Below are 22,845 nucleotides of genomic sequence, written 5' to 3' on the forward strand. Positions count from 1 at the left end.
TTTTTTTTTTTTTTTTTTTTTTTTTGTCACTTTCGATTTCGTACTTTATTAAACACTTTCATTCGATTTTTTTCGCGGAAAGTTTTTTTTTTTCATTTGAGAAACAAAGTATTTTGACTTTTTTCTATCGCATTTACATAATCATTTTTTTTTTCACACAAAAAATATTCGGATCATTATTTTAGGTATTGACGTGCGAAGGAGCGGTTTATCAGTTTGCGACAATATTTTAATCGTCAATATTTCTGTCTGTTTCACAGCGCTGAGCTTATCGCGTTATGTTGGTTATACTCACAGATAGCCGGCAAATGACACGTTGTCTTTTGCATAATTCGCGATGAGTCACATGAGCCTTCACGCATATATAAGACTATTTCACATTGAACTTTTCTTATTTACTTACTTACGTTACAAAACGTAACGTTATTACTACGTTACAAAATTGGTCTTTTTTCTGTCGCGAGGCTATAGTTCAAAACTTTTATTTATATTTTATTTTTGCGGTAAAAATATACATATTATCTCTTTGATAAAAATATTGCACAAAAACTCGAGTCATTATTTTCTTTCTTATACGCGAAGAACGTTTTTTACGTCACAGAGATACTTAAAATCTCGATGTACGCGATCGAAAAAAAACTTCATCTCGCATAATTGCACCGTTTTCTAGTCTCCGATTGTATCCGGTGTTATACGTGTGCGGGACAAGCGACGACTCTCTTTCGTTTGGTTCCCACGAGGGGGATTCGAGCGACTTCCCGTTACGGGTTTAGACCTCATGAAAGACGCTTGGTGCCCCTCGTGAAATCCGTCGTTGATCCGTGCGGTCCCGCTACCGAATCGATCGAACGACTTCATCTTCCCGCCGAAGAAGAAGCGTCTCTGTGACAATCCGGTGTTCTGTTACCGTGTCGATAGTTATCTTCAAGGTCAGTCGCGCGATTCGGTTCAATTTCACGATGTTCGCGGCGGATCCGCGCGTCACACAGTGATCCGCTTGTTGTCTAAACTCTGTGCGTTCTTTGACATAAATTATTGTCGTTATTTGCGATGTCAAAAAAGAAACGTGAGCTGAGCCGAGGTTTTTGCGCATTTCGCTACAAATTGAAACTCGCGGCATCTCTGACGCGAGTTATTTCGTACAAGCAACAATATATAAGCACGCGATGAAATAAACATTTGAATAATATACGAGAAATGTGAAGCGCGTTTATTCAGCGCAACGTTCGGATTAAAGTGGGATAAGACGTTTGATCGTAGATCGTATTTCAAAGATGCAGCATTTTCGTGTGAAAATGAAAATTTCAAGCGCGCGCAATTCCCGCATGAAAACGCGTGAAAACGCGTATTTTTCGCTTATTCAGTCAGGGAATTGTGTGCGTAAAAAATTTCCACCTTTGATATAATCTTGAGGACGTAAAGTTTATGTTTGCGCGCTATTATCAGTGTAACATCGCGCGCATTATCTTCATCATCTCGAAGGCTCTTGTCGCTCGCACACTGCGCACAATAATATTGATGTATTTGCCGAACGTCCGACGCGCGACGTGTTAATGTGTGCGAAAAGCGTCGCAATTAATATCTCTTATCTCGGCAATTTGTTTATTTTTATTTTTTTTTTTTATACACCTATGGTTTATGCGCTGTCTTCCAATGCGACAATAATCGCGAGCGATGACATTCTCGCGTCACGTGTTTCTATCGCGAGCCACGGACACGTGTCATTTACGTTTCCGCAAAAACCGTAATTATCAAACCGGGATTCTTTCCGGCGAATGGGTGGAGAGTATAAACGCGAAACGCTACGTTGATTACAATTAATTGGGAACGCGCCGCGCGTTACACACATATACAACGCGCGAGAAAATTAGCGAGCAAGAGAGGAAAAAGAGTGTGCCGTTCGTCTGAGTTCCCGGTCGCGCGAGCGTCCTTCAATTATTAAAGCGAAACTCCATCTGGAGCTGTGTATAACTACACGGACGTGACTTTGTGCACTCGCGCGCTGATGTGTTACACCTTGCTTTATTATTATCGACGCCAATGAGACGCGTTGCCTTCGATGAGACGTCAATTAGCAGTTCCATTTGGATGCAAGTTCGCAGATGAGGTGATGGCGCGGTGCGCGCGTTAACGGAAAATAGATCAAGACGACGTTACGTATCTCTCGACGCCGCGCGGTTGCGATAAACTTGTTCCTTATACAATTGTGCGCAGCCTCAATCGGTGAGAAATAAATTGGAGCACAGCTCGAAATTCTCGAAAGAATATCTTCTTTGGAAAAAAAAAAAAATTAATTGACGAAGTAAAAACATTCGCTTCAATATTATTGCGAATAAAAAAATTGCTAAAAAATTTATTTCGTTTATTCGAGTACGTGTCTTAATTAATTTTTTGCGATATAACGTGTCTTCGTGTGCGGAATTGTACGAATAATAATGATAATTCTACTGGAAGGAGGAGAGAAGAGAGACACTTACAATAGACACAACACAGAGACCCGCGGACATAGCAACAATAATCCGAGCATTTGCAGCGAGAGCACGCGCGTATCATTTACACCGGCCATTCAGACAGAGATACATCCTTATTAAGCCAATCGGACTGAGTTTGCATGCATTATCGGTATGAACATTATACTTGACACTCTCGAGTTAAAAGGAAGTCGTGCGCTATATTCAGCAGTTCCTGAATAGTCAATCCCCCGAGCCGTATACCGTGGTGTTTTCGCGGAGGAAATAGTACACCGAAAGATACACACACACACACACAATCGTCAACGAATTGCAGATGCGAAAAACGAACGGCGGTGTGTCGTTACTTTTATTTTGTATAAGTTTTCTTAACACAACAGGGCACACTTGTGCGCTCCGCGAGGGTATCGATTGAAATTAAATCTGCATTTAAAATTACTCGTTTGAACTTTGATATTTTATGCAAAAAATTTAAGAGCGCACACGCACACACACACACACACACACATACACACGATCATGTTTCACGATCTGCAAACGTCAGCGGCGGGTATTGATCCGCAATGTTCGCTTAAGTTTCGTCTATGCGCATTTTTGCCACTTTGCGATGCTAAGAGGACGACGGATACTTGCGCAGCTTGTAATCGCCGCTGGATTTATAATAGGATTGCGAACACAAATACGGCCTCTCTCGAGCCGTCGCATTAAGGCACTAAGAAGCCAATCCTTTTAGGCTCTCTAATCGGTACAGTCCAATCGATAGAGAGAGAGAAAGAGAGAGAAGCGCGTGACGTGTCTTTCGTGAGAAATATTCCACGCCACGATTGTAACTGAAAATATACAAACATGAAACCTTGCGAGTCTTCTCTGTGTGAAGTGGTTTACTCTCCCGGCGACTTTGTGACTCGCGGCGTTGAAGAAGAAGAAGCCGAGAAGTTTAAAGAAAAGATACCCGGTATAGATAAGTAGCGATCGTTTCGTGTAACATTCTACGAATGTTTCGCTCTCGCTTTCACCGCATTCTTGCGCGTGTCACAGACACAAACGAAAATTACCGTTAGACAATATATGCGCGTGAGCACTGACCTTGGTTACAGTCTGACGGATACATAAGCAATTTTGCCGCGAGATAATCCGAACACACAAAAAAAAAAAAAAAAAACATTCCGCTAATAAGACGCAAGACCGCAATTAAGCGATATTACCGCTGTTGTGCTTGTTACCTGCATTAATCGGCTCGAGTTCATTATCCTCTCTTTCATGTTCCTTTCGCTCTTTCTTTCCGATATCCTTCGTGCGGCGCTTCGTCAAAAGAAATTTGCGAAACAAATTTCATGAGATTTCAATAATTTACAAAAAGAAACAGTGAAAAAAAAAAAAAAAAATATTCCGCGGTCTCTTCAGACGTGAGACATCGAACACGGAGGATTCGTGATCCGACGCGCACCTTCGGTAACCGCGCGCGCGCACACCTGCGGCATAATTAGCACTATATGCAAATAAGTTTCTGCGACGAATGAATTCTTACGTAAGCCGCCGGCCTTCGGCATCTCCGTAATGTCGAAGGAAAAAGCATTGATTTGTCATTTCAGTTGGTCGATTCGCCATAATATAAGTAGCTCGTCGACTTTGGCGTGACTTGATGTAATTAATAGGCAATATAGTTTATGTAGAATAGTATCGTTACTTATACACACCTTTCCGGGAACATTACCAGAATTTATTATACAGATTTTTGTAATTTATTATATTTTTTTTTATTCTAGAGAGAAGAGAAAGAGCGATCATCTTTGCTTCGTTCGCGAAATATTTATCTCTGATGTGTCATTTTTAAGCGCACGCACACGGACGTGTGTCGTTTACGACGGGAAAACGGGTTCAGAAGGGATGGGAATAATTGTTAACGACTCGTTGTCTTATAATAAAAAGGTTAAAACAAAAGCTCCACTTCGAAGAAGAAAGAAAAAGTGGAGAAGGAGGAGAAGAGGAAAGAGAGGTAGCGCGCGCTATGTCGCTACCTGTTATGTCGGCGTGTCGCGTAATAACAGATATTCTTTCTCACGAGATCGCATTCAGCGCGTCTTTGTCGCGTTGTGCCCGTCGCGACGCGACGGGCTTCTTCTCTTTTACATCAGTTCTTCTTCAATCATGGTGTCGCGTGGATCACCCGTCCAACGCGCTCCGCGGAGCCGCGCTATTTATAAATCCACACGGTATGTAGTAGGGGCGAGTGGCAACGAGGTAGAGTGGGGTCGGGGCCACAGCGCCAGGTTTCCTTCCAACCACTTTTACTGAAGCACATCAGTGCACATCATCTTTGCACAGTCACGTCATCATCGCTCCCCGTCGTCGTCGTCGGTGTGGCGCGGCACCGTCGTCGCTTCATTCAAGAATCTGCGTTGCTCAATTACGTGTTATTTAAAGGTATGAGATTTGTCAGTGAAAACGATCGCGCGAGAGAAGTTCAAAAAAAAAAATCCAATAAAAAACCGACGAAATCGCTCGCGCGCCTTCGATTCTAATCCGAGATGCCCGACATGCATCCGCTCCCGATTTCGCGAGCGGAAATTGACTAAGTTCGAATCTCTCTCGCGTCGGTTCGGAGATAGTTAATCTCGACATCCTGTGCGAAATGTCGATTGCGTTTATTTCATTCCCCGAATTCGAACCGCGGTCTTGATCTTGAACTTCTCGGAATTGCCAAGTTGGATATGCCAAATTGGATTTTATCGCCTGTTCAAAATCCGAACCGCGTCGCTCATCAGCAGCAACGCCAGCTCTTCGAGGCGAACTACGCGGATTATTGTGTTGATGATGTTCAGTGTGGAAAACGAAATGTATTCTGTAGATCCAGCTTTGGAAATGCAAGAGTTACAAGAAGTGCGTGTGTATAACAAGTGCGTGCGTGCGTGCGTTAAGTGCGTGTGTGCTGCGTGCAGCTGATTAGCGCACGTACCTAGATGGTGTATTAAAAAATCCGGTGTTATGAAAGTGCGAAGAATAAAAGAAGAAATCTACAAGGTCACACTTGTGTTGTTTATCGGTCATTCCTCGAATAACAGTCATGGGCAGAGCTCGTGATACTTGATCCTGCTTTTGGTTTATCACCGTGATATTTGATCCTGCATTTGGTTGATTGATTCTCGTTTCTGCGCTTACTGTTTTGATCTAACCCGAATCACACTTTTTACTAAAAATATATATGAACACGAGTTGTTTTTCTTCTTTTTTCGCAATATGCTTTTTTACTCGCATAGTTTTTTTGTGCAAAAATACAAATTATTCGTGCGCTCGAAATAGCGTTCGCGAACATTAAAACAGACTGACCTTAAGAAAACGCTAAACATGGAGTTCTCGTGCACGCATCTATCGGTGCGAATCAGTCATGGATACGCTTCGCTGCGAGCTACATCCTGTGAACTTGTACGCGTCGCTACTACGCGCGCGGATTTGTTTTCGTAACACGTTGGATAACATTACATTTAATTTCAAGGAAATTATATGTCGATTAAAAGTTCCGGTTCGAAGTTTAGCCGTCATCGGTAATCGAACGTCAAAAAATTGAAAAATTTTTTCTGAAAAATTATATGTTTATATATATATATATATATATATATATATAATTTTATTATATATTATTTACAAACAAACAGATTTCGTTCGTGAAATTATCGAAATGCTCGAGAGGTTTTTCACGAGGTCCAGTTTGAACAAACGGAAGTGTAGAGAAGAAAATAGAGAAGAGAAAGTAAAATCGCAAATTTCACTTTGAAGTGATTTACGTTCAAAAACAAATAAAATTCCTTCTATTTTTTTTTTTAATTTTAATGGACAATTCTATGACGTGTATCAGTGAGTTATTCGAGTGATACAACGCGCGACAGCGACAGCTGGCTATCAATCTGTCACAATCCGTTGAAAAACAGACGCTGAAATTCCGTGGTCTTTTTACGCTCTACATGTTCTGAAATCCCCCTTTCTTTTGTGCCGAACGTATTTGTTCGTTCATCGATTTTCTCATCTTTTGTTAAGATATTCTTCGTGTTCTTCACCCGACAAGGTGAGTCGAGGTGAAGAAAATTACGACATGCTTTTAACAGATAGTACGTTAAATGATATTCACAGACATCTCGCGTGTATAATTCGCCTTACTTTTTTATTACACACGTAATTCAAACGTACAAAAGATCTTTTAATCCTCGAACATTAAGGAGATTACGTGTAGGGGACACTTTCTCAATTATTATTCGTACATTTCTCTTCTAATTAATGAGCTCCCATTCTTCTCTGCGAAAAAAAAAAACGTTTTCGGACAATTTACGCGATGAGAATTTGCATGAATTTTCTCTGCATTATGCAAATTGTTTGTTCGCTTTCATTTTCGTTCTTTTTGAATTCCACGCGTCTTTACCTTGAATGTTCTCACCGTTTAACCGCTTTCTGCTGAACGTGCAGCGGAGTCACGTGATCGCTTTGATAAGAATCGCGCATCTACGAGACAGTCACGTGGTCCGCTACAAATGACGGGGAGAAGAGCGGGCGGATCTTTTCTGATTTTTATCTGCCTGGGTTCTCTATTTTTTCGTCGCTTGTAACACGCATACGTCTCGCTCTCTCGTCGCTTTGTTATCTTCCTCTCTCATGTCTATAAAACGTGTCAACCTGTCACTACCGTTAGAAGCTCTTTGCCCTTTCGTTTCTCTCTCTCTCTCCTCTCTCTCTTTGACACATCTTTCCTTATCTTTTTTCTTTTCCTTCGCATGTTTGTCGCGATTATTTTTCTTTCCTTCTCTTTTTTTTCTTTGTTCTCTTTTTCCCTTTTATCTTACGTTCCGCACAATTTCATCAGATTTTAACATTCTCAAGAGAGACGAGTCGATCTGACGTACCGCCTGTATATACAATAGAAAACCAGTCGTCTTGTCGATCATCGAAGTGTGAAAACACGATCGTACAATTTTTCTCGAGACACGCAGCAGGGTGCGATAAAATATAGTGCATAAAATATGTCATTTCCAATTTTGTTCGCATGATTTTATTTATTTCCAAACAGTTATTACAGAAATGTGACTTTTCCATTTACACGTACGGACGTTTTTCAATTGGACGGTTTTCAATAAAAAATTCTTTCCAAAATTATATCATCAATTGAAACAATTTTTACAAGTCAGATATTACTACGTGTATCGAAATCCTTAGCGGTAAGAATGCAATTTCCTTCACACTTACAACGTGTTGAGATGCCGATGTTAAATCACTCGATGTGTCAAAAGACGTTCTTTCTGTTGATGTATACCATCGGTGGATCAATACTTTGTACGAGGTAGAAGAAAGAGAGTGAGAAAGAGAGACCGAGAGAAAGAAAGAGAGAAAGAGAGTTAGCGCGCGTGCGCCCTTCAAGAAAACATATAAATCATACACATTATTTTATCGGCATGCGTTTCTCGCGCAGCATTAAACGCCAATGAAGGTTATTGGCATAATTCCGCCCCAACGGTCCGTAATTCGTAACGAGCGTCGTAATTCATCCGTTGCTCCGTTATTGATTGTTTTTGACGGATGATAACGTGTGCTCCGCAGCTGGATGCAACAGCAATCTTGCGCGCACACTTACACACACACACACACGCACACCTAGATACGACCGGTATGTCTCGTTAAACCGGCTGGGACAGATACCGGGTCTGATAACAGTAAAACAGGTGACCCCGACGATTCATAAAAAAAAAAAAAGTCGAGAGAAACGTGTTGACAAATGTGTAGAAATTTTGATAAAAAGATTTATCTATCTTTAATTAGATAATGTAACTGTAAAATTTTATATTCACTTTTTGCTCGCATATATAATACGTGTAAACGCAATACGAAGATATGCTCTGAGATTTATTTCCATTTATTTCGGTGTTTTTTTTTTTTTCACAGTCTTATGTACACTCGGAGAGAGAAAAAAAATTTCTCTTCGTTCTTATTTATTCCAACACAGTCGCAACTTTCTTCGTCGACTTCATTTGCAGCCCGCATCGTAATTATAAAAATTGTCATCGGACGCACCGAGAAAAGACCGTATTGTGAATAATTTTCGAGTTTTCCGGAGGCGTTTTCTTCCACATTTGGCGATGTGCCAACAAATTTTTAATCTTCTCTTACTCATCTCCCCTCTCTCTTTCTCTTTCTCTTTGCGATCGATCGTGGGTGGGTAGTTTGAATAGAACAATGCATCGCGCAACACTCTGTCCGTACAAAGAGACACACAAAATATATCTAAGATATATTTGCAAACAAAACCGCAGTGTGTGCGTTTGAATTCATGTTTTGATTGAATTTGTGTCTATCTTTTTTTTTTTTTTTTCACACTTTGACCTTTTGGACGACAGTTTTGAACACATATTATCCGCGCGTCGTGGTGACGTATATATATATATATATAAACGTCGCTTAATATTAATCTTGTCGCCGACGTGACTCGGTGTTATACACAGATTTTGGAGATAAATTCGCGGTCGTGATTGTGCAAATAGCGACTGTGACCGGCCAATTTAGGAATTATGTCGACCGAGCTGTCGCTCGATGCTCTGCAAACGGCAGCCTGTCGTCGCGGCGTAATTCATTGTCGAACGCAGACGTGGTCTCCATCTCTCTCGCCGTCGGTAGTAGTTTCCCTCCCAGAAACCACACCAGCGCGTTGGGGATCATTATCTCCGCGTGGCGCGTTACAATTATTTCGCGTTCGATTATCGGAAAACAATATTGGGCGCGCGCACCGAGTGTGACGAAGCGAAACTGTTTAATTTCCCGTCTCTCATAGAGAGAGTGAATAGAGGTGGACCAGGTGGACCAGGAGGGTTCGGTTTAACGTTTAACACACAGAATAGGTGACTGAACAAATTGTCCGCTGCGTTTTCTCTCAATGGGGATAAATTTCGAAGCCGGGAAAAACACATCGGGAAAAGAGAGAAACGTTTTGTGAAGCTATTTAATTTTACTATCTCGTTTTTTATCCGCCCTCGTGTTTTTTTGTTTTTTTTATCTCCGCTATAACTGCTAATTGGATACGTGAGCTATCTGAGGTAAAATATAGCGCTTTTTAATTAGTAGAACCGAGAACGAATGTACATGTATAATTTGCGTCGTAATATAAATCCGCGAATAAAATAAACTCGACGTTTGCGAGAAAACTTGAAAAGCACGTGTGTCACGTGTGCTCGTCAAAATGATAATTTTTTATTTACACTAGTGCGAATAAATGCGTGACCAAAGATACAGCTAACAATAATTTACCACTTCACCGTGATTTGATTACGCGAACGTAAGCGGAGAGGATCTGCCACTTGGAATAAGTGGCTGACACAACGAACAAATCTGTCCGAATCAAAGAGACGGAAATAAGATAGACGGAGACAAAATATCTTTTATTTACGATAATTAACTTGAAAATTTATTGCTTTCTAACAGCGGTTATCCGTTTCTTGATGTCTCTCGGTTTGCTATTTCTGTGCAAACTTTCAGACGTCAAAGGATATCTTACTTAATCGCGACGGCTTTATGACGATTTAATTTCGCGTCGGGAAATTCAAATATTTCGAAAAACGTTCGCCAAAACGATTTCGGTGCGTCGTCATACGCCACTTTACGCCGCGAGAGCGACGTTGAAAAACATACGTAATATCTTCATTTCGCGACTGTCTACCGACGACGCGTTCGTTCAAAGACGTCATCACGGCTGCAAGAAGGGACTCAAAGAGAAGGCCGTGTGCTAGTCAAGACGTGTGCTATATATGTATCGTTAAACGTGAATCGCGGTCGTGAAGGGGAGCTTCTTTTCGCCGCGCATTCGTGTTTCTTTTCACATCACCCTAAATACAGCTGGTCAGTCCGGAGAAGAACCAGTTAGGGGAGTTTTTGGACTGGAAACCGTGCGCAGCTTTGCGTTGCGTCGTTTGAGAGAAACGACTGAAATTTGAAGTAGCGTTTTTTTTTTTTTTTTAGCTTCCCGACGAAGAGTAATTTCGTGCGCATAGTGAAGTTGTTGGAGTTTTCAACAAAAAAAATATCCGTTTTTTTTTTTTTTTTTTAAACAGGATAAGTTGTCGGGAATTTTTCTTCGATCTTTACGCGCGCGATCCTTAATTAAATTTCCACAATCGGACGGTAAATACGCGCGATGACTCAAGCGTTACATCAAAGGAACGTTGTCATTCGCTCGAACGCATCGATGATCTGGCGATTCTACGTGGCGCAAGAATATTTCATTGTTATATTACTACAACAACGCGTTCGTAACGGCTATTTATATGAAACCGACATCCCACAATTACGTTCTCGGATCTCGATACCGGCCTCCGATAATTAACGATGATCGCATAGAGTAGCTTCTATCTTTTTAAACGAATCGCATTGCGTCAAGCGTTTTGCGTTTTCAATACGCTGCAATTTCGCAACATGACAAATTTCTCATTTGATAAATAATGTATCGACGATTGAATGCAAATTGAAGCGTGAGATTGGCGTCAGAGCAGCCGAATACTCGGGTATCACACGAGTAATCGAGTCCGCTTGTGAATATGATTCAATGCATCTCCATTTAAATATTATCTTTCCCGTTTCAAAGTGTGTTAACATTCACACGCGTCCGATAACGTGATCGATCTTTTTTTTTTTTCTTTTTTTTTTGCACGAGTTGTGCCTCGCGTGAGTTTTTTTAAGAAATCTTTTTCTCACGTGAAAACATCTTCCGTGTGTATTTTTTTTATTATTTGAATCACACGTGGCAACGACGCGATGCAGCAATCTTGCAAACACACGAGATCATCTCGTTCATTGATCGTTCATTTATAATAGATTCCGCGTTGATATTTTTAAACACGCCGATAAATATATAAGGGAGATCGTTTATATAAATACACATCCGTATCGAATAGCGTAGTAATACTTAGGGGTCAGGCTATTTAAAGCCCGCACGATCCGAAGAGAGGCGTTCGCACTCGTCATTTACACGCGACTTGCGTCGCCCGCGTTGACATGCAACACATTTTTTTTTATCTTATCGTTAAAGTTTTTTCCACATTCAAATTTTTCAATCACGCAAAGTTTTTTAAAGCGCGTTATTTACGCGCATTTGGTTTTGTTGTTTTTTTTATTTAAAATGTTCCGTGTGTTTATTTCGCGTATCAAATAATTTTTAATCAATTAGTAAAAACAAAAAAAAAGAAAATTAAAATAGCGAAAAGAACGTGTGGTATTTTGCTGCTGCATTCGTGTGTTGCGTGTCTTGTGCTTCACATGCACGTGACTTTGAACAAAAAACAACACGTCGAGAAGATATTAGCGGGAGCATCGTAGCGTTTTGCACGATGTACCGCAGACAACCTTGTAGGCGATAATAATGACGTAACGAAACGAAAGCGCGATAGTAATGATTCAGCATACGATACCGTGCATACTTCTCTTTTGCACGCGTTGTCAGCAGAAAATCGGGTCACCGTTCAATGCAGCGCGCGCGCGCGCGCGCCTATCATTTAACACGCACAATTCTCGTCGACTTGTGTATGTTTTTTGCTGTTCGACAAGAAACATTTTACACAAAAACATAAAAGTAAAATAAACTACGCGTCACGCAATAAAGTGACTCACGATGATAATTCTCGAACAATATCGCTAACAAATTCATTTTTCTTTTTCCAGAAAATATTTGAAGTTATTTTTCCTGATACGTTACTGCAATCAATTCGCGTAATTAAAGAGAACAACTCAATTGTAGTTGTTTTAATTTAACTCCTTTATATTTGATTTAATTATTGTTGCATCGACCAATCGTTTGATACCGTCGGTACGCACTTGTCGTGCTTCGTCACACGCGATATTTCACAATATCGCGCGCGTTGGCTATAAAAATTCTGTTGTTTTTCACGAAGGACGAGCCGCGTCTAATCATTTGCGCTCCTTCGCGGCGGCGCTTTCGAGATCGCTCGGCGGCTCGTAGAGCAACATTCCACGGATCTCCCAGAGCGACCGTGCCCATTCCTATCGAGCGTAGCTATAAAGAAAAGGCTCTCGCTTAAACCCGAAAGAAAATCGCGTTTTGCTCACACGAGCGCGGAGAAAACGCGAATCTCTGGTTCTCCACCTGTTCAATCCGGCGCAATGCCGAAAATCAAACTTGAATTACGGAGCCTTGATGCGCGACCTTCTCTCGGGATCTTCTCTCTCAGCAGGTCGATCATTTCGAGCCGGCTTGGCGGCATTCCTCGGCCCACGCCTCCTCTCCTTCGTCGCGCTGTCAAGATCTTCCTCTTCCTCTCCCTTTCCTCCGCATCTCGTTCTCCCGACAGTTGTGTGATTCGATCGTTCGTATAATTTATCGAATAATTTGGACCGACGTTCTCTGACGTCGTCCAAGAAAGTGCGAAAACAGTTTCAGTTCGGTATGACAATGTCTATCTATGTATAAAGAGACACGCTGCATCGCGCAACTACGCAGTTCTGGTTCTCAAGGTGAGATTGTACCAGAGCACCTGTTGTACGATATTTTAATTCGGAGCAATAATGGATCGCCGCCTCATTTGTTTCTTTCGCGTTTCTTAAGTACCGAACAAGTCGAGCTCAGGGAAATGAGAAAAATAATAACAATGAAAGAAGAGGGAGATTCTGACGTTTTTTTTTTCCTCCTCTCCAAAGAAGCACTTCACGGAACAATCGTACCTCCGAGTCCTTATATTTCATTCTCATCGACTTTCACCGGAGAAACTTCCGCTCGGGCAAGGACGTTTCTTGACGCGCGATTTTGTCGAGTTTCTCGGGAAAGATGTTCCCATTTTCGAAACTGTTTCTCTTTGATAATTTACGACGTGCCTGGGAAAACGTTAAACGTTTGTTGCGTCTGTCCGTGCAATTCCGTTGAAGTCTGAGAAGTCGCGCAGAATGTAGACTCGATGCGCGCACACGCACCGCGCGCATTTGCATGCGAACGGGTTTCGGCGCGGCCAACTCTCGCGGGTAAGCTATTGCATCTAATTGTCATCAGTCCGCTTGACCTAATCGAGAATCGCCGCGGCCAACATTGCACAGACGTGTTTTTCGCTTTCTGCCGCGTCCTCGTACCACCTCTCGTGTTTATGTTTATTTTCGAAGACGATTCGAGAGAAAGGTGTCCCAAAGAATATCTGTTTTGTACTTATCTCGTTTGTTAAAAAAAAAAAAAATAGACAAAAAGTAAATTTGTTGATGATAAAAGCAGAATGTAGAAAAATATAAAATTATGATCTTTTGTAAAACCGGAATGCAAAAAGTCACTCGTAAACAAAACGCAGAAATAATTCGCAAACATGTACACGTATTGCGATTCGTCAGCACGTATAGATATGCCTCGTTCAGGCAGATTTGTGTTCGGGCTTCGCAATTTGGGCCAATCGATGATCCAACCGAGACGTAATCCAATAACCTGCCGTGCTCGCTTCCCCAGCAAATATCCAGAATTTCTCGCGCGAACACGCAACAGCTGTAAGCAAATTCAAATCGAGAATGCCGATAATCTTTTGGCGTAAGAAATTAATTAAAAAAAAAAAAATAATAGAAACTATGCACAGAGAGAAAGAGAGTACGCGTGAAAAATATGAAATGAAAAAAAATTACAATTCTAATTAAATTCAATTTTCGTCAGGAATGTCTCTTGAAGACTAAAAATGTTAATTGAAATGTATAATTAATTAAACTGTTTGCAATAAATCTACATGCATTTCGCTGATTAAATGTCGCACAAAATTGTAGCGAAATTCATATCAAGCCTTTTCACCGACGCGAGCACGACGGAGAGATGCTAATATTAATTGACACATGTAATTAATTAAACTTATATGGCAATAAATCTGTGTACACGTTTCATTGATTTTTAATCGTCGAATTAAAATAGCGAAATTTGTATCAAAACCTTTTCACCGACAACGGACTTCAAAACGATCGTTTTTTTTTTTTTTTTCTTTATATTACTTTCAGGTGGAGGGAATTAGGCTAAGATGTCACAACACAGCGATGACAACGCCTTCACAGCGACATCGGATTCCTTTTGGGAGCCGAACAACTACAAACGTACGACACGTAGAATCGAGGACGGATACAAGCTCTGCGACAGCCTCATATCGTTGGTTCAGGAACGCGCGGAAATCGAGAGAAGCTACTCCAAGGCGTTGAAGAACTGGTCGAAAAACTGGAACGAAAAAATCGAGAAAGGCCCCGAATACGGAACCACGGAAGCGGCGTGTAAGGGTGTGCTCCTGGAGGCGGACAGATTGTGTGATCTTCACATGAGGATTAGGGAAGAACTTTGCAACGATATTGTGCAACATATTAAGACATGGCAAAAAGACTCTTATCACAAAGTAAGAGAACCGGATGTTATATTTTACGTCACACACAGATTTTTTTTTTTTTTTTTGTTTTTATTTTTGCAACGCGCCAAACTTCTTTCGAAGGAAAGTGGAGTCGCTGAAGTATTTTTTTTTTTTCAATTAACGTTTTACTTAATTTTGCAAAAAAAAAAAAATATTCAGCAAAATTACGTTGCGCGCATTAGAGCGACTAAAATGATGAAGAAAGTATCGCGCGTTTCCCGTACTTTTGAGAGAATATCTTACTTGTTTGCGCAAAAATTTGGATTCTGTAATTTTCAGTCTATGATGACCCTAAAAGAACGAAAGGAGATGGAAGAGGCGTTCAAAAAAGCTCAAAAACCGTGGGTGAAACTTCTGCAGAAGGTCGAAAAAGCGAAATCGGAATACCACAACAGTTGCAAAAGCGAACGAACCGCGGCGACTATGGAAAGGAACGCCATGGCAGACAGCTCTCTCTCTCCCGATCAGGTGAGCGTCAGGTTACAACAGTCGATTCTGTCTCTCGCACATAACGTAACATATATACTGTTTATATATAGACCATAGGAATAGAGAGATACATATAGAAATAGAGAGATACATCTATCACACTTTGCTATCTCGTTTGCTTCTAAAAATTCCGAATACGTTATTCAACCGTGTATATCGCACAGGATATTAACCGGCGAACGTGCATGCGTGTGTGATTCCTACGGTAATAAAATAACATATGTATTTACTTTACAACGCGCACAAAGTGCGTGTGAGAAAGAAAAAGTAGTTGGCGTAAAAATAAAAATTTCTGAAATTATCGAGCGCAGTTGTGTATCCGCAGTGTTGTCTGTACTTGCAGCAGCAATTCGCAGAAGAGAACGCATTGACGAGGCGTGAAGGGCGCGCTAATTAAACATCGGTAAATCGAAGCCTTTATTCTACTTGTGAATGCGCGATATCTTTGTGACACGTTCGTTCTGCTCTTTTGTATTCACTTGTTCCAATTAAGATCCATGATTCCGCAAACACAGATGTGTTTCCACCTTGAAGACCCCTGTATAAAAGCGTGTGACGTGCAAATATTGTAGTAATTCGACACCGCGACGTATCTACGCGCGTTTCAAAGCAACGTGGTCTTTCCGAAGCGTTTACGATAACAATTACAGAAGGGAAATTACTAATATAGACATTATTATATATAGACGAGCAGAGCATATTTTTTTTATACATATATTAACACTTTCTCTGCGGACTATAAGAAATTATTTTGTAACCGAATATGTTTCGTAGATATGAAAAGTATATTAACATCACATGTGTGTACACAGACGCACATATGTACGCAATCATGTTCAAAAACCATTAGATCTTCATCACGCGCACGCGCGGTATTTCACGTACGGTAGATACAGTTGTTCTTCAGCAGTTCTTATTACTTACAGATGGTCCGAGGCACCGAAGGCGTACGTTACACTTTGTATAATTTCTTTAAGAACTTTTGCATGCGCCGTGTTATTACATATTTAGAAAGTATTAGAAAATACTTTACGCTGTAAGAGAGTATATTAAAGAATAATTGGTTGTCTTTTTTTTTTTTTTTTTTTTCTATCGTTTTGCGATAAAACTAATGATACGCAATTTATTCGCTCGCTACGACGCGGCGTTCCTCTCGAACGTCTCCGTGTATTTATTTCTTGTCGTTTTTTATTTAAAACCGAAAGGATACTTTGCACCGGTCATTGTACAAGGCGATTCATTTTTTTTTTTTTTTTTTGCACGATCAGTATTTTTAACACGTGTATGAACGACGATGCAAAATGCTGTTGTGACAAATCTGTAAAGCGAAAGAAAATTTATATTTCAGCTTTCTTTCGAATTTTATCTCATTAGTTTTTGTTTGAATTATCGTTAAAATATATGATATGTGTCACAAGAAAATGTTCAATCTAGAAAAAAAGATAATTTTACATTTTTTTTTGAAACGTTTTTTTGTTTTCTTTCTTTTTCGACATCGTTTTTTTGAAGCGCGCGATATTGTCGCGACACAATAATATAATTCCAATATCAGAGAAAGAGACATCTCTGAAAGACGGCTAACGACGTTTTTAGATAACAGATTGTGGATGTGATGCATGGAGGCTCAGAGTACCAAAAATCCGTAGGAATAATAAAATAGGCGACGTTCAGTTTGTATGTATATGACGTTGCATGTCGCATGTTTTTTCTCTCATTTATGATTTTTTTTTTTCATTTTTCTCTATTACAGAAGGCTCTGACGGTAAGCAAAAACTCCGATCTATTTGCTTATCGCATGAAATGTATTTAAAACGAAATTGATCAGTCGAATGTATCAGAATGTAAATGAAGACGTAGCAGCAGTTGTCTCTTTGAAATTCGTATGTTTTTTTTTTTTGTTTTTTTTTTCATGCATATTTTATCATCCAATGTCGACTTTTTAATTTTGGAAAGAAAAATGGTAGCAGAGACTTTTGCTCGTTTACACATGTTGAATATATTATTGCTTCGCAATTGTTTGAAAATGTACGTCGTTGCATGTACGTCGTATGTGTATACTTGAGAAAATGAAAGCGCGATTACAAAGATTTTATTCTTTACGGATAGAAAAAAAAAAAAAAAAGATGACTGCGACTGTCACATTCACATGTTTGATTCACAAGCCGATTAAGTCTTCAATTGGACGAGAATTCTTGTAACGTATGAGAAATGTGCAACAACGCACATACGCACATAGAATATGAATAATTAATGAATTAATTTACATAAATCTTATTTTTGCATATTAAATGTTCAGAGAGGCAATTAAGATCTTGAATTTTTACGTCAAACTCACTTATAACATTTTCATACGGTTCTCGTATTTGTTATATGATTTTATGTGACAAATTTATTTATGATTTATTAATTTTTTTTTTTCGTCATTACGTTATTTACATACGTGTAGCTGTTATTTACATATATGTAGCTTTATAAATAAGATCACGCATAAGTAGATTAGGCAATATCTCTAGTCTAGCATAATAGTACGTGTAATAGAATGATATAAATAATCAAATTACATATATATGTTCTTCCATGCACACACCATTGTGGCATGCGAAAATTGCCGTATTACTTATTCATCCCCTTTTGAGACTTTGAGCGCCGCGTACGTATTGAATTTGATGATATGAAATACTTTTGAAGCATTGGTTTCAAAATTCCCCGAAGTCCACCGCACTCAAAGTATCAATGTGGCATTCACGCTTCATACAGCAAAGAAATATTCTCTTAGCAACGTTAAAATTGAAGGTAAAGAATTGGGAGAGAGTATCATCTTCTATATTTATCAAAAATATATTTGTAAGAGTTACATATTAAAGTTAGAAATTCAAATTGTTTTATTGAATTTATTAGTTTATCGAAGTAATAAACAGGATTCGAAAATAACAAAGTACTATGTAAAAACAAATAAATTCATAAATCAATTGTCATCTTCAAAATTTTTTAAGTCGCTTTCTAAAATTTACTAAACTAAGACCGCACGCACAAAGTCTTCATCTTCAACTTAACGTAAAATTAAAAGGCTCGCTCTCTCTCTCTCTCTTTCTCTCTGAAATTCCTGAATTTTCTCGTCTCTTTTAACAGGTGCGAAAACTACAGGATAGAGTACACAGAGCAAAAGAAGAGGTGCAAAAGGCAAAAGAAAAATATCAGGCGGCGCTCACCGAAATTACTCAATATAATTCAAAATACATGGAAGATATGTCGCTGATCTTTGACAAGTGTCAAGAAATGGAAGCGCAACGATTACGATTCTTCCAAGAAGTATTGTTCAAAATCCACAAGTGCTTAAACATTTCGCAAGATTCTGAGTGAGTGATCTTATCTAATCGCATCGACGTGTTTGTCATTTTAAAAGTCTATCTTGTTTGAGATTCAATTTATATTATTATTGTATTTGCTTATTATTGTATTGTTTTATTATTTTTCAGTCTTAGACAAATATACGAAGAATTCCATCACACGATAAGTAACGCCGATTACAAGAAAGATCTAAAATGGTGGTCGCATAATCACGGCACGCGGATGGCGATGAATTGGCCCGAGTTCGAGGTAAGTCGCTTACAATAGTAGCTACGCCACAAAAGCTCTACTGTCGCATGTAAAAATCCTGCCCGTGATTGAAAGAGCTGTTGTTAGACAACATATATACATATATATATATATAGCTGTAGCGTGGATGAATATTATTCTATTTTAGCTCCTCTTTTATTTACAATAATTTTACTATTACTCAGTGGTCATTATGTGTGCTTCGGTATATCTTCTTTTTATTTCTGGCACTGCGTATATAAAAAAAAAAAAGTAGAATATTTATAATATTGATATTTTCGAAACAAACGGACGAATTCGATAGTTAGAAAAAGATTAAGTTTTGCATTGAAAAATAAATTTTATATCTATATTTTATTCTTTTAAAAAAATAATAAAATATTGACTTTTAAAATCGGATAAGGAGATTAAGAAGAGAGAGGGAATTAATATTCGCAAAAAGAATAACGCAAGTAAACTTTCTCTCTTTCTCACATACTTGAAAAATATATAAAATGCACAAGTATATTTTATACAACAACAAAAAAAAAAGACAAAAACAAAAACAAATCCTTGATACTGTTCTGGAATGCGTGCATGTGATTGTTTTGGGACGTTGCTATTATGCAGGACTACACAGAGGAGTTCCGCGAGATCACGAAGGGCTCGAAGTCAAAGGAGGCGCTCCCGGCAGGCTCCATCACTCTCATCAATCAACGCCCGTTCGACGAGGATCTGCATGTAAAGTTTTGTTTATATGCTAAACATATAAACGTGCCACTTTATAAATTTATTGAGCATTATTTTTAACTGTTCGACGCGCATCGCCAACAACACATTTATCTACCATTCTCGATTGTATACTGGTTTCGCCTCGATCGCGGACACAATGATCGATCGTCACCGGCGTCAGTTAGGCTGGCACGCTACAGCTTTTAACAGATATTCCATCACGAGGTCATTCAGGATAGATTTTCTTCCTCCAGCTTTTTTAGTTATTCGGCATTTTGCATCAATTTAACCGTAATTTGCTTCTCACTTTGCGCTAATCGCACGCAAATTTATATAGACCCGTAGATTAAACATCGATAAATTCTGAGAGTTTTTATAGAAAAAAAACTAGTTGAGAATCACATGTGATCACACTTCACTGTATGTTCAGTATTGCTTGAAACGATGCAAGAAAACATTTAATAAAATATATTTATACGCAGAATGTGAAATTTATATAAAGGAAAAAAACCACTTAATTTTTTTTGTGTGGATCGTTCTGTATTTTAATTTTGTGCATTATATGTACGTAGCATCACGTGCGATTTGAGTTGAATGTAAATTAATTCTAATGGAGATATATTTTGCGCACATTCACAGCGTATAACTTCTCTGTGAAAAAGTAAGCTTTATACACATTGTCAAATCTTTTCAAATTGGATATATATCATTCACAATATATCGAACGTTCGAGTAAATCGCTTTTTTTTTTTTTAACGCATATTCGAAATTATTATTACATACATCGCACATATATCGTTAGCATGCCTGTTAAAAGCCGAAAAATTTTCAAATGCCAGAATTAATATGAAATATTTGTATATATACGCATGGAAATTTCATCGAGAAATTCTCAGCAAAATATCGCATTTTAAATCGCCATTGTATGTATCTCGTGAATTTAATCGGAACACGTCTGATTGGTTTTTCCATTTATATGAAAATAGGATTATTCATCGATCAACGACAAGTCGAAATCGAAGTCTGCCAATCGAGTGTCGATACCAACCTCGGATACCAACAATGCTGGGAGCAGTAAAAACAACACAGCGTCAAGTAACAAACAATCTCCAGAACACAATAACGAAGATAACGTTAAGAAGACTGTTACGTAAGTTTCCGTTTCATGTTTATTGTGTGTTGGTCGTTGTGAGTTAGCAAAAAAAAAACACATTGTACGATATAATATCTGCAGTAACGGCACTAATGACAAACAAGAGTCAAATCCATTCGAAGAGGAAGAATGGGATGACGAGGGTAGCGATCCACTTGTTGATAATGGCGAACCGGGAGTACGAGTACGCGCTTTATACGATTACGATGCGGGCGAAGCGGACGAACTTAGTTTTCGACAAGGTGCCTATAAACATTTAAATTTCTGCAAATTTTACACTCGATTGAAGTTAATTTAACTTAATTTATATAAAACAATATATATATATATATATTTTTTTTTGTAGGAGATATATTTGAAAAATTAGAAGAACAAGATTCACAAGGATGGTGTAAAGGAAGAAAGGACGGCAGAGTGGGTCTTTATCCGGGCAATTATGTAATGGTGCTGTCGCAATAGATTGTATAATTATTGATTAGTAGATTATAATAATGATAATAAATTAAATATAATTTTTTGCGTTTCTCGTTTCTCCTCGCTGTTGTCTATAAATATTATATATATATAAATACCGAGAATTCTATTTATTTTATTGTTATTAAAAAAGAAAAACCCTACTAAAGATTAAAATATCTAAAACTGTATAAAATATTTGAAGTATGTGATTGTTTCAAATGAATGTGAGAATAATGAGTTGCGAAATTAATGAGTGAAGTTATAAATGTAAAATTAATGTGCGTGAAGTGAATGTGAAATTGAAGTGTGAAGTGAAAAAAATGTACAGAATAAAAAAAAAAGAATGTACAGAATAAAAAAATCGGGTCCAAAAATGGACAATTGTTCCATTTATTAAGTAAATATCATATAGTTTTTTTTTTTTTTTTTTTTTTTTTTAATTCGAGTTTGACGCAGAAATAAAAATGATCGAACATTTAAAATAGGAAAACTATTTTTATTAAATGTTTATCATTGTTTTGCAGTATAGCCGAGATTATTACACCAAATATAGTACATTACTAATCGCTGCCGAGTTTATGTGAAAAAACATGTACATTATAGTGTGTATATATATTAATTTATTTACTTAATCGTATATAGAACTTATTATTATTTATTTAACTCGAGTACCACATTTCCATTTGCAAAAGTACATTTATATGAAATATACTTGCATATTTGTTATATATTTTTTGCATTTACTTCTGTAAGCTTATTATTACTCATTGTGGTACTTGTACATCTCGTTTTTATACAATAGAAATTACTGAAAACAATTAATTTTTATTTTAAGCTATGAACACAAAAGATATCAATATTTTTCTTATTTTATATAAAATGTAAAATCTAATGACATTCTATTTTTATCAAACTTAAAACTTAGTTTTTCTCGATATATTACCGTTTTTGTAGAAACACTAATTTTACGGATGAGAAATGTGTTGTTGTAGGTTTAATAAAAATTTATATACTTGTTCTGAGAGAAATTTATATATATTTTAATATTTCTTTTCATAAGGATTAAAGACTCAATACATTTCTCAAACAATATTAACCCTAACCTAACTTAACATTTGTGTGTCACACACTTTTACAATTTATATATAACATATTATAATCATATAATTCATATAATTCATTTGCATTTTTTCATATGATGTGTATATTGAAACGAACATATGTTGAGTAAATTTTAATAATTATTCCTTCACAACTCTCAAAGTATTATAACACACTTTTCTTCTTACATATTATAAATGTATTTTATCTGTGTTGTGTTGCATCAAGATTTATAAGTTTTACTTTTAGTACTACTATAAACTTAACTCATGTTTATGTCGTGTCTAAAATTAAATTATCAAGAAATTATTTCTCAACTTTTATACGCTTTATCTAACTACAACGTGTAATTGAAAAGTTCAGAAAACAAAAACATATGTGCGCTTTGCTTTAGAGTAATTAAACTGCAAATATTGCTTGCAAACATTTATAGAACAAGAAAATTGAGAACTGCATATTTTTACAATGTAACATGAAAAGGCTC

The 22,845-nt window shown here is 38.0% G+C and overlaps 1 protein-coding gene across 7 annotated transcripts in view; it reads left to right on the forward strand.

Annotated features, from left to right (window-relative positions):
- LOC109853828 (protein kinase C and casein kinase substrate in neurons protein 1) overlaps positions 1-21,320 on the forward strand; it is a 36,801-nt gene extending 15,481 nt beyond the window's left edge. For 2 of the 7 annotated variants that reach the window (XM_020426322.1, XM_020426325.1), the window contains exons 2-10: positions 14,460-14,842; positions 15,134-15,322; positions 16,270-16,290; positions 18,473-18,699; positions 18,820-18,940; positions 19,550-19,660; positions 20,638-20,801; positions 20,886-21,046; positions 21,151-21,320. In XM_020426322.1, coding sequence (XP_020281911.1) covers positions 14,480-14,842; positions 15,134-15,322; positions 16,270-16,290; positions 18,473-18,699; positions 18,820-18,940; positions 19,550-19,660; positions 20,638-20,801; positions 20,886-21,046; positions 21,151-21,263 — 1,470 coding nt within the window. In that variant the 5' untranslated portion in view covers positions 14,460-14,479 and the 3' untranslated portion in view covers positions 21,264-21,320. Of the gene's footprint in view, positions 1-4,622; positions 4,685-4,758; positions 4,896-14,459; positions 14,843-15,133; positions 15,323-16,269; positions 16,291-17,093; positions 17,106-18,472; positions 18,700-18,819; positions 18,941-19,549; positions 19,661-20,637; positions 20,802-20,885; positions 21,047-21,150 lie in introns of those variants that run through there. The other 5 variants (XM_020426326.1, XM_020426324.1, XM_020426327.1 and 2 more) reach the window with 5 other exon arrangements.
- The last annotated feature ends 1,525 nt before the right edge of the window (positions 21,321-22,845 follow it).

The sequence above is a fragment of the Pseudomyrmex gracilis genome, unplaced genomic scaffold (genome assembly GCF_002006095.1).
Source record: "Pseudomyrmex gracilis isolate BER0280 unplaced genomic scaffold, ASM200609v1 scaffold_55, whole genome shotgun sequence".
Taxonomy (NCBI): Eukaryota; Metazoa; Arthropoda; class Insecta; order Hymenoptera; family Formicidae; genus Pseudomyrmex; species Pseudomyrmex gracilis.